Below are 13,054 nucleotides of genomic sequence, written 5' to 3'. Positions count from 1 at the left end.
TATTAACAATTTACTTACTTGCTTTCTTTCCATCTCCGCCTCGCAAAATTTTGTTGTTACACAGCAAACACGCGGTTAGTTCCCAATAGGCGATTTTTTATTAAATGGCGCCATTTTGTGAAGCTTTTGGCGAACGGTGACATTTTTTAGTAAAAATGACTATTAGTGAAACACAATCTAATGCAATTATAAAAGAATAATACGTGTCACATCACGATCTACTCGTATTAAATCAAATAAATTCGCCCGTTAGTCACCTCCGTACGCAGCGCAATGAGACCATGAGCGTTACCGAATATTTGGTATTCGGCCAAATCACGATCCATGACATTTCTACTTGAAAAATAAAAATACTAACTTGACAAAGCTTTTGAGTACAAGATTGATATCGTATAGGATTTGAATATGATGGTCCAAAAGCTCGTACAATTAGCTACAAGGAACACACAGGTCTAGAAGAAATTTTTTTTTTTCAGCTGCATGAATTGTTTTGGGTAAATACATTGTTTTCTAGTACGCGAAATTCAAAAATCACTTCTATTTCCCTCCATCACGCACAGTATTCTTGAAAAATACAAGGTATTTGCATAAAAAAAAGTGTAACTATAATGAAAAAATTACCATTTCATTACAATGAACTAAACAATATTTCTTATGAAATTAAACCAACAGTTTGTTCATGAAACCTTTTTTTCTTCTCTTTGAAATACCTCCAAACACGCTTCCGCTTTACTTTTTTTTTACTTTACCGAAGAAAGGATGGAAGAATTCTTTATTTATCGGGTTCCTTGGGTACCATTTTGAAGTGGATTTCTTACCCGTACTCAACGGCGAGTAGCACGGCAGACCAGGAAAAATAATGTTTGAACAAGGAGAGAGATATATAACAAGAGCAGCAACACCAATTATATACTGAAAACATGGCATCATCTATCAAACGCATCATGGCACCATCAATCTACGACCAACACAATTCTAGTTAGATCCTCTGCAAAGAAAAGGATTGTTCGGAGAAATTCATGTACGAGATGTCAGGGAATCGTCGAAATACAGACACCAGTTTTTTTTCCAACGTTTCGGCCCGTTCTGTTTTAGAATCAAATTTCATTAGTTCTCCTATGACCGATCTTGTTTTGTTTCTACAGATTTTTTGACAGATAAGTTCACCGTTGAAAATTGCGGTTATAGTTCCGGAGTACAAATAAACTCCTTTGGTTTTTTAATTTCTTTTTTCTTTTTTCTATTTTGATCATGTTTTGGTTTATTTTGAGTTCTTTGGATGTCTGGTCGCAAAGTAAGACCATTTGTATATATATGGATGTCATCTAAAATTTATATAAACAAATAAAAGTTCTACGTCCAAACTAAGGTCAGTTAAGTAATCTCTTATTGTTGATTCCTCAAGGAACAGAATTATAAGCTTGTTGCACGTTTTTGTTTAACAGTGTTGCGGACCTGAAGGACGTTAACCACGTTTGCTATATTTATAAAGAAATTAAAACTGTTTTAAGACTACCTCCACAGCAATAGCATAATATACGTCTGCCCCTAACTCTTATTGGTTAGTATATAATAAGTTGGACTGTTATTTACCTTTTTTTTAAGTTCTATACGATTGTACAAATTGTTAACAAAGCAATTATTCTTTGGTTTCTGTTTGTTTTTTTACTGTCAGCATAAAATAAAATTGTTTCCCTGAGGACGGCCCACAGAACGGGCCGAAACGTTGGAAAAAAACTGGTGTGTGTATTTTGACGTACCCTGACCTACATATCCAACAATTTCTCCGAACAATTAGATCATTGAGGTCAAGATTTTTCTCTGCGAAGAAAAGCCTGCTTAACTTATTGGCAACAAAGCCACGGTAAACATCAGTTAATTGCCAGTGTCAAATTTTAGATTCACCGAGTTGCCATCACTAACTCCGATACTGCACATCGCTAACATAAGTATTTTTCGGTAATCCTTTTCCTGGCAGAGGATACTAATATCCGGATAATTTCAGGCATGATCAGAAACAATTTTATGTTTTGTCAAGGCTGTTTGTTTATCCGTTTCAACAAAATTGTTCCTTTTGTGGGTTCATTAATTCTGGTTCTAAGGAATCTGCTGGTTTGGCCGACATAACATTTTTCACAATCGTTACACCTTATTTTACAAACCAAATTCAAAGACGTCTCTTTCGGAACTGCAATCTTCGGCGAAGCGAGCAGCCTTGACAAATTATTGGTGTTCCTGTAAACACACTCTACATTGAATCTACGTAAGACACGACCACTTGACTGACAAGGAAAGCATCCCAGGTCGATCTCTCCGATTTGATTTTTTGTGTGATGTGTTATAGTAGATTAAAAACTAAGCGACATATATTCCTTTTATCTGCCATTGATTACTTTAACGTGGTGAAACTACCCTCCAACGTAAGACATGTCAAAGAGGCATTTAGCAATTTCACCCACAAGATCATAATATCTTTCAACCAATCCAACTGGAAAAGTTTTCTCGGAACAAAAATGAAAAATATAATTTTCTAAATGAAATTATAAAAAAACTCCCAAATTGCCCTTGACGAGCCTTGATTTAGCGAGTGGTTTCACCCCTATAAAGTGTTTAATGGCAGATAAAGAAAATTACGTGTCGCTTAGTTTTTAGTCTACTATAACACATTATAAAGGAACTCAAATCGGTGAGATCAACCTGAGATATCTTCCTTGTGGGACAAACCCTCAACATAAGAGGATCTTACATGAGGCTTGAAAGGCGGTAAAACATCTTGGCTACATAAAACAATACCAGATTCAATTTTTGGCCTTTTCATCAAACACGCTACCGTAGACTCATTCGTTAATCAATTGAGGTGGATAATTATTTGATGGTAAGACTTCCTTTATGAAGCTTGTGTTCTTATCATGAAATCTTCCATTCGCCGATAGGATCCCCCTGCCCGCTAACAATAAGTTATAGATGTTCGCTGTCTTTTGTTTCATTGAATGGTGAGAATCAAAATTCATGTGTCTCCGAGATCAATTTGGTGTTTTTTTACCAATCTGCTACTATCACACCATTATGCCTTATTACAAGTACATCGAGAAAACTAATTTTCCTTTCAACTTCTAATTCCAAGGTAAACTGCAATCTGTCATGATAGCTGTTCAAGGTGGAAAGAACAACACGCAGACACAACATGCATTATCCAAGAAGTTCGAGAACCCTCCGTTACATTACTCAGTACGTACAGGTTATCTATAACTGTTTTTCATTTTGGTTATAAAAGAGTAACTAATGTCATCTTGACTATCATAAGCTTATCTGTTTGGTGTCAGTAAACTCAGTTCACTGTGTATATCTGATATAAACACATACTTATATTTATATACCTATCACTTCAATTCAACAATGAATATTGTACGTTTCCAAGACTTTTCCGTGATGCTAAAGCAATTCAAACTTGCGACAAATTGACAACGATGAAACTACAGTAATAAATCTTTCACCCAAGATTTGCAGTCTTACTGTCAGCCAAGAAACAGAACAAATTAAATCAGTTACGTACAAATTATTTCTCCTGCCTTGTAAACTGGACAATCAATTCTCAATCCGACCCCTTATTGAGACCGAACTGTTACAACTGAATTTCAATGTGCTTCTTGTTTACTTGCACAAAAATCATCGCCACAATCTGCTGAATCAGTGTTTGACTTCCGTGTAATAAGTTTTTCTTTTCATTGACCTTACACATTTATTGCAATTCATTTAATCTACAGAACGTGTCAATAGAAAGATACTATATCACATAAGCAAACGAGACTATTTGCAGAATGTAAGCAACGTCAAGCTACGTACAGATGGGACTATTCCTCGGAATTCATCAGTACCAATGAACTTTTACCAATTTTTAGTAAAATGGCCACTAATGAAAAATTAAAACTACGTCAAACGTTTGATAGTAAAGCATCTAAGGAGCTCGTACTTTTTTGGCAATGAAAGAAATCTTGTGTTGTTCGGCGATAGACTAACAAGAAAGGTATTCCAGGTCGATCTCTCGGATTTGATTTCTTTTGTAATATGTTATAGTAGACTGTAAACTAAGCGACACGTATCTGTTTGTTTTTTTTTTTTTTTTTTTTATCTGCTACTCAACACTTTAAGGGGGTAAAATCACTCTCCAAAGTAAGGTACGTCAAGACACTTTGACGAAGAAATGATAAAAAAAAAAAAAATTCACCGGGGCTTGATTACGAGACGCAAAAACTCAAAGTCATAACGCTAGCCGCTGCGCTACCGATCCGCTTGAACGTGGCGGGGGCGAGCAGATTGATGAAGTGGCGTCGAAACTTCAACCATTATTTTCTCGAAAACGGTCGAGTGTTTACTGATAAGCCGAAATACATGTTCGTTTATTCTTATTATTCTTTCATTCTGCGAAGTCTTGTCCAAATCCGTCGGTTACAGTTGGCGGCTTCTCCTCGTTAGTCTACTTATAACATGTTACAAAAGAAATCAAATCAGAGAGATCGATCTGTGATACCTTCCATGTCAGTTAGAAATTAAGTTTCTGACTTCTTGTTGTTTATTCACCCTTTCATGTATTTGAGTTCTATCTTATTTTATTTAATAAATCTACTATCATCCACTAGCTTGCTCGGGCTTTTCCCCCTACGTTGTGAAGGTTCGTAAACCTTACGCCTAAGCATGTTATTGTTTGTCGTTAGTTTCTTTTATTTAAGAAAACCCGATTGCCCATTCCTTCCCGAATTGCCCTATTTTATAGTCCAACAATTTTCACCTGTAAAGTGACGTATGTACTTTCGTCTTTGCGTCTGAATTTATGGCATATGCCACCCACACAGATTAATTAGTGAAGAGAAATCAAGGATCGCTTATTTTCAGAGATCTGAGCCAGTGTAATAGTTTATATCTAAAGATCAATGATAAGATATTATGGTATTGGTGGGACAAACAGCACGGCGATATAATATGAGCGATCCCAGTTATCGATGCTTCTTGCGACGGATGATGCAGGGCAACAGAGAGACCATCATGATTGAGTCAGGATATCGACTGTTCATTTGCATATTGTCAGGTATGTAGAAATTGTGTTGAAATTATTTAAAAATACTCCACACATCGCCCGCAATTTACTAAATGAAAGATCCTAGTGCCGAAATAAAGTTTAACAATTCCAAAGTTTCTGCCTCAGACAGCTTTCGAAAAACTGTCAAAAATCCAAAGTACTCTACATACATAAAAAGCCGGTTATTAGTTGATATGGGAAAAAACGGCAGTCACCGAAAAGCGCATAAAATCCAGTCATTGCGTATTCGTTAAATTAACTCTTGATCATATGCAGTTTTTACGCCGAATTGATTAATTGAACTTGTTTCGCAGGGTTGGTCCTGTTGGAAGCTAGTCCTTTACTTCCACCAGAGAAAGACTTAGTGCTACATACCGGTGACGGAAACATAGAACTTTCCAAAGCTGACAGCGATTACCGACTACCGAACACATCGAGGCCTCTTCATTACGTCATCAAGTTGAATCCTCATCTTGTGGAGAACAACTTCACTTTTACCGGGGAGACAACAATCACCTTGGAAGTTCTGCAAGCCACGAATACAATTACGATCCACTCTAAAGAACAGACAATATCTGAAAGCAGGACCCTCCTATCAAATTATGCCAACACTACGAACTACACCGTTACACACTCGTACGATACTGAAAGAGACTTTTTGACGTTAACCACGTCAGTCACGCTGATAGCCGGAAACTATTCGCTCTCTTTGTATTATACGGGAGATTTGAGAGATGATATGATCGGCTTCTACAAAAGTTCGTACAGTAATAGTACAGGAGACACAATGTAAGTCAATGAAACCACGGTGAAACACACCTGTAATTAGTTGAATAGAAAAGTCACACTCCATATTATAAGAGATCAAGTAGCTATATTAATTTGTGAATTGATCAAACTCACAAATTTCTAGATCGAAATTGATATAATATGTGCCACGTGCTCACTTATCAGAAGCATCATCTGGCCATGAGAATAAAAATACCAAATACTTTTGCTTTTTTTTACATGGCATGTGATTAAAGATATCTGACTGAAAAGACTGTTATTATTTATTTTCAAGATGGATAGCAACCAGCAAATTCGAACCGGGTTTCGCTCGCTACGCTTTTCCCTGTTACGACGAACCGGCTCTGAAGGCAACTGTGGACATTTGGCTGAAACGGGAATCGTCGCAGCATTGCTTGGCAAACACGCCGATACTAACCGAGTATGAGGACAGGTAAGTTTTATGCCTTATTCAAATGTCAGTGGTGTATACTTATCATAAAATTCACCTGTAACATTACGAATATTTGACGAATCAATGCATTTCTTTAGTTTTGAAAATTTATTATCAGCTTACAATACTCAGTCTTATTTATTGCGACCATTCTCTATTCACTTACAACGAAAGATTTACTTGTCTATGTTGTGTGTCAGGAGAAAAAATTGCGCCTCCTTGAATTGAAGTATCTACAAGTTAACTAACATTGTGATGAAATGCCAGGCACCAATAAATCAGCTGATAGATCTAATCGGATTAATGGCGGCTTACTGACCAACTTAGAAGTCGATTCTATCGTTTTAATCGTGTATTTATTAAGCAGAAATCTCTTTCATCATCGTATATACGCAGTCAGGCTGACTAAGGCTGATTTATTATATAGATAATGATGCGTCCAAAATTTGATTCTATATCACTCATCACCTTCAATAAGCTCTACATTTACCAAGAGTGGATTAGTCTGAAGTATGCATGAAGTATATTGACGTGGAATGCCCCATACATGTGCATATATACATGTGACAGTTTACGACGCTTAAATATGTTTTTTGTCATGACTAAAGAACCATTCTTATGAATGGGATAGAAAAAAGTAGCTTAAAATCTTTCATTTATAAACGAAAAGCCCGAGTGAATATTCAAACATGAATTTGAGCGTGCTGTAATATTGGGTAGTAAATAATCCGCAATTTTCAGCGATGACGGAAAGACGTGGACCGTTTTTGAAACTACGCCATTGATTTCCACCTATCTAGTCGCTTTCATAGCTTCTGATTTTGCGGGTATAACAACAGATGACAACACGTTCGGGGTGTGGGCGAGATCTACGGCAATTGCTACCGCGCAGTATGCCTTTGACTTCGGCATTGAATCATTAGAATCCTTGGAAAATTATACAGGTATCGCTTACTACAATTATGCGTTGGACAAAATGGATCAAATCGCCATACCAGACTTTTCTTCCGGAGCGATGGAGAACTGGGGTCTTGTTACGTACAGGTAAATCTTTTGTAACATTATTCCATGAAGCAGGAACATCTGGACCTCTGTCTCAATTTTTTTACTACACTATCTTAAGGGAGAGATATTTACTGTACGAAGACGGAGTCTCCACAACTTCCGACAAACAGAACATAGCCACGGTTATCAGTCACGAGTTCACTCACCAGTGGTTTGGAAATTTAGTCAGCCCTTACTGGTGGACATATCTCTGGTTGAACGAAGGCTTCGCAACATACTTCGAATATTTCATAACTGCCGAAATCGAAACTGATTGGCGACTCGAAGAGCAGTTCGTTGTCGCAGAAATTCACGCCGATGCTTTCGCTGCCGATGGTTTGGGAACTTCTCATGCGATGAACGCTGATGTTGAGACTATCTCAGAAATTCGAGCCATCTTTGACTCAATTTCTTACGGCAAAGGTTGGCTCCTAAGCTCCTTTCTTCCAAGCTCAGTACCATTCTTCATATTTCACTGACACAAATGATTCTGTTTCAGCTGGTAGTGTGATACGAATGATGGAGCACATGATCACGAATTCTGTTTTCAAAGCTGGCCTAACAAATTATCTTAATACCAAGTAAGCACCGTCATGTTTTTTCCACCGATGCAGGATTTTGTTAGTATCATACTCACGAATACCTTGATCATTCAAGTGCATTCGACTACGGCACTTCCGACCGACTATGGGAAGCTATACAGGAAGCTGTTGATGCGAATGGTCAGTCGTTGAACGTTAAAGAGGTGATGGACACTTGGGTGACCCAAGCTGGATTCCCCGTCGTCACAGTAACTCGCGATTACGATGAAAATACTGCGGTCTTAGGCCAAGTGAGATGATGCACAGAACGTAATATCTATTTAGACATCGCGAGAACTCTAGTTTACAACCAGGTTTCATGTCTTTCAGGAGAGATTTTTCTTGAGAGACAAAAGCTTATATGATTCTGCGGTCTATTGGTGGGTACCGATCAACTGGGCAACCGCGTCTGACCCTGATTACTCCGTCACCACACCCACCACTTGGATCCCTGGTAATGAAAGCATCACCATCCAGTCCCCATCTAGCAGTGATTGGATTCTCCTGAACAAGCAACAAACAGGTAGGCTGTACATGAAAATACTGTATTTGCATGTCAAAGTTCCAGATTAAGAACTCTGAGTTCATCATTGCACTTAGTGAACTCGGAATGACATCTCAAAATAATGCATTAACGATCAAAATCTACATTTCGTGAACTGACGCTCAGGACCGTACTAATACAGTGATGATTAATTAAACTTGAAAAGAAAATCGAATTGTACGTATCTCTACTGAGTGAAAAAAACCTCAAGTAAATTTAAGAATAACTACGACGACTAATATGAATAATAAGCTGTACGTGATTGCTCCTAATCTAACAAGTAAGGTATCCCATGTCGATCTCTCTGATTAAATTTTTTTTGTAATGTCTTATAGTAGACTGAAAACTGAGTGAGACGTTTTCTTTTATCTGCCATTAAATATTTCAAGGCGGTAAAACCACCCTGCAAAGTAAGGCATGTCAAGGGGTGATTTGGCAGTTTCGGCCACAAGAATATAATATTTTTTAACCAATCTCATTGGAAAAGTTTCCTTTTAACGACTAATGAAAAATACCATTTTCTCAATAAATAATTTAAAAAAAATAAGTAAATAAAAAAATAACACTACCAAATCGCCTCTTGACATGATTTAGTTTCGAGAGTGGTTTCACCCGTTTAAAATCCTCAATGGCAGATAAAAAAAAAACATGTGTCTCTTAGTTATTAGTCTACTATAACATATTACAGAAGCAATTAAATCGAAAAGAGCGACCTAGGATACCTTCCTCGTAAGTTTGATCAAAAGCTAGTACACATAAACATTCCAATGCAAGTTTGACGAGGTAGAAGCCGAATTTGATCTTATAACTATACATCAATAAATGCAAAATATTGAGGTTTTGAATAAACAATAGTTCTGTTTATGAATGTCCACATGTGTACAATTGAACTTGAGTAAACTGTTGTCATACAGGATTCTATCGCGTCAACTATGACACAACAAACTGGGATCTACTCAACTCATTTCTCAGCAGCGCAAACTATACGCAAATATCACCGATCAATCGAGCCCAATTAATCGATGATGCTCTTAATCTGGCAAGGGGTGGTTACTTGGACTACGCAACAGCTTTGAACGTGACGAAGTATTTGGCCCAAGAAACGGACTACATTCCTTGGTACTCCGCACTCACAGGATTCACTTACATCAACAGACTCTTGGCGCAAACTGATTCCTACGAAAATTTTAAAGTAAGCAACATTGAAAACCGCCATTTTTTCTTCATTGCAATTATTATTATTGCTTATTAATTGTTACTTTCTAGTTCGAGCGTCAATTTTTCATCAATGTCGTATCAATGGATGTGGTTTGAGTAGATATTCTGGCAGCCATATTTATTACTATAAAGTAGAGTTCTACTGGTATCAGTCAGATTAATCTGATCAATTTTGAAATTTATCATTATAAGCAATCGACAGCGTGAAATGACGTTCTTTAGGATGAATACAAAAGCTCTTTACTACACTGCCTCGTTTTATCTGAGGTGACTATCAAATATTAAAAAAACTCATAACTGTCGGTCTTATTGATTAATTTGGATTAAGTATTACTCAACTACTATCGTCGAATATCAACCTCGCGCATACTTTTATGAGTTCTTCACGAACTCATTCGTGGTATCTAGGACATTGATGAAATATAAGCTCAGTCGTAATTATCGCGTTCATCTAGTCTAGATTTGAAATATTCTCTCGCTGTTAATCTCCCGTCGCATCTAGATATCATGCAAACATTAAACAAAGTAAAAGTAATTTTCGCTCACTCCGCGACTGTTGATAACAGATGAAATTATCACATATCTTCACTTACAGACATACCTCACAAGTCTCTTGGCAAATGCCCTTGAGACGTTCGGATACGAGGAATTGGATGCTGATGAGCACGTACACAAGTTCCTCCGAAACAACGTCTTGACTTGGTCCTGTAGACTGGAATTAGAAGCTTGCGTGGAGTTTGCAAGGGAAAAACTTTTGAGCTGGCTAGTAGACAACGATGAAACAGCGTGAGTTTCAGTGCAGGCCCAAAATGTCGCAAATTGTAAAACAAAAAAGGTCACAGATATTATAAATGCCATATATTTATCTTTGATTCAGGATCACGCCCAACCTGAAAAGCGTTGTTTACTGCACAGGAATTCGTAATGCAAACTCAACGATATGGAATTTAATGTGGAACAAGTACCTAGCAACTGATCTCTCCTCTGAACAAATTCGCATACTCCGAGGACTCGGGTGTTCAGAAGATACGGATATACTTAACAAGTAATCGACGTAAAATACTCAGATAACAATATCCGTGCAAATTTTGAAGCAAAAAGACAGTTATGATGGCAAAGTATTGCTAGCAATATTAGAACAAGGTGTGTTCTCAAATTGCTGTCAAAATCTAAGCGAATCATTCCAAGTAAAAGTTGTCAGCTACATATATATCTGCTGGATGCAAATCTTGCTATACATAAGTCTAACAAAAAATTATTGCTGTAAATTTCCTGCACAAAAATTACCCCGCGAAAATTTTCGGTAAAACGCAAACGAAAAAACCGCGGCAAGCAAAGCGCACTCTTTGCACAGACACGCTTCGTTATCTGGGTATGGATTAAACGTTCATTAGAATGTGCAGATTAATTTTTTCAATTAATGCCGAAACGCTCTCTCACGTTCCGATTCCGTTACAAGCAATTTGAACGTTTCAGCTACATGGCCCTTGCGACAACATCTGGATCTGGCATCCGATCACAGGATTCGTCAACAGCCTTCCAATCGGTGTATACCTATGGTTCTGCTAACAACATTGAGCCAGCGTTGGATTACATCATCAATAATTTAGAAGCTATTATTGAATAGTCAGTGTTAATAATCGAACATCATGATCTTCGTACATCTCAAAGGAAAGTATCCCAGGTCGATCTTCCCGATTTAATTTCTTTTATAATATTTTATAGTAGACTAGAAACTAAGCGATACGCATTTTTTTATATGCCATTAAACACTTTAAGAGGGCGAAACCACCCTTCAAAGTAAGGTATGTGCAGGGGCAATTTGAGCGTTTTTTTTTCTTTATCTAGAAAATTACATTTTTAATTTTTATTTCCAGTTGGATTGGTTAAAAAATATTATGTTCTTGTGGATGAACTACCAAATCACTCGTTGATATGTCTTACCTTGGAAGGTGGCTTCACCCCCTTAAAGTGTTCAAGGGCAGATAAAAAAAAAAAAAAAAACGTGTCTTGTAGTTTTTAATCTACTTTAACGTATTACAAAAGAAATCAAATCGAAGTGATCGACCTGGGATACCGTCCTTCTTAGAATCTTCTAAGTAAGCTAAACCAATTTTTTTTATATATAGCTACGGTGGCACCTCGACGGTCACTACCTTACTCTCCGGGATTGGTCTCCGAATAACTACAAGTGCACAGCTTGAAAAGGTAATGTCTCGTCGATATTTCATCGATAAGAATTAAGGTCGTGTTTGGAAAATTGAACCCAGATATCTGGCAATGAGTAATGCCACTCGTGCATATAGTCAAAGCGTACAGAATTCACCGGGAGTTGATACATAACATGAACCGCGAAAACTAGTAGCACCAAAGCCGATAGTCTGCCAGGGAAAATCAGCAAGATTTAATGATTGGAGCGGCTTGATAGCGCTGCAGGAAATTACTTACTTATCTATTCGTAATTACAGCTGCAAAATTTTGCCACTGCCCAATCTACTCTTTTGGGAACTGCGGCGAGTACCGGAATTTCGAACGCCCAGAATAATTTAGCCTGGATCGAATCGTACGAAGCAACGATCAGCAGCTGGCTAGAAGAAGCTGTCGCTGATTCAAGTTCGTCTAATGTTGGAATTAGTAGCGCACTGTTGACACTATGCCTTGTTTGTTTATTGAATTTTTATCAGTAGTGAAAAAGGAGTTTAAAACGATATTTTTAAGTTTACCTTGTATAGTTAAATAAAAATTTAGGATTATACGTAATATCTGAACGTTGCCTATCAAGAACTTTATTAAATAGACTGACGCGGGAAGATTCGCCCCATTTATTCCCAACAACCATTGACTGGTTTAGACTCATTTTCTGAATGGCAGTCATATTATATATTATGTTTCGTTACAGTAATAACACGTAAGAAATATATTGCAAATAATTTATATCAGTAGACTAACAATGAGTAAACTTCAATGATGTGCAAAGGACCTCCCAAAACAGGGGCATTTTTTGCCCATTTTGGAGTCAAAGAGTCAAGAAAAAATCAAATTTGGAGGAGCAAACATATATTCCCATGTATTTGTCGACGCCAAACCGGAATCTGATGTCAAAAATACCCGTAATAAATACCCCTAAATAATTAAGTAAAGTCAAAAAAGGGTATTTTTGACATCAGATTTGAATTCAGCGTCAAAAAATACATGAGAATATCATGGTCGCTGTTGCCAATCTGGAATTTTTTAATTCTTACTTCAACTTTGTAAAACCGCGTTGAAATTCGCAGGAAAGTAATATTCTATTACAAAAATTATGAAAATCTACGACTTTTTATGAAAGATAACTTCATTTTTTGGACACAATCATTACTAATTTTTTTTTT

At 37.1% G+C, this 13,054-nt stretch overlaps 1 protein-coding gene across 1 annotated transcript; it reads left to right on the top strand.

Moving 5' to 3' along the window:
• The first annotated feature begins 5,005 nt into the window (after positions 1–5,005).
• On the top strand, positions 5,006–12,443 carry LOC124175482 (aminopeptidase N-like). Its single transcript, XM_046555800.1, has 14 exons — positions 5,006–5,083; positions 5,389–5,863; positions 6,138–6,296; positions 7,038–7,340; positions 7,420–7,763; positions 7,840–7,921; positions 7,998–8,172; positions 8,252–8,444; positions 9,380–9,657; positions 10,279–10,469; positions 10,561–10,728; positions 11,160–11,309; positions 11,813–11,891; positions 12,152–12,443. The coding sequence occupies exons 1-14, from the start codon at positions 5,014–5,016 to the stop codon at positions 12,368–12,370; spliced, it is 2,886 nt and encodes a 961-aa protein (XP_046411756.1). The 5' UTR covers positions 5,006–5,013; the 3' UTR covers positions 12,371–12,443.
• The last annotated feature ends 611 nt before the right edge of the window (positions 12,444–13,054 follow it).

This window comes from Neodiprion fabricii, chromosome 2, assembly GCF_021155785.1.
Source record: "Neodiprion fabricii isolate iyNeoFabr1 chromosome 2, iyNeoFabr1.1, whole genome shotgun sequence".
In the NCBI taxonomy this organism is placed as follows: Eukaryota; Metazoa; Arthropoda; class Insecta; order Hymenoptera; family Diprionidae; genus Neodiprion; species Neodiprion fabricii.
Note: the sequence above shows the minus strand (reverse complement) of the source record. Positions and strands in the feature narration are given on the sequence as shown.

Coding starts and splice junctions, on each gene's coding strand:
- LOC124175482 (XM_046555800.1), top strand. CDS start 5,014: ATGATGCAGGGCAACAGAGAGACCATCATGATTGAGTCAGGATATCGA. Junction 8,173..8,251: donor ATACTGCGGTCTTAGGCCAA/GTGAGATGATGC, acceptor CATGTCTTTCAG/GAGAGATTTTTCTTGAGAGA. Junction 11,310..11,812: donor TTAGAAGCTATTATTGAATA/GTCAGTGTTAAT, acceptor TTTTATATATAG/CTACGGTGGCACCTCGACGG.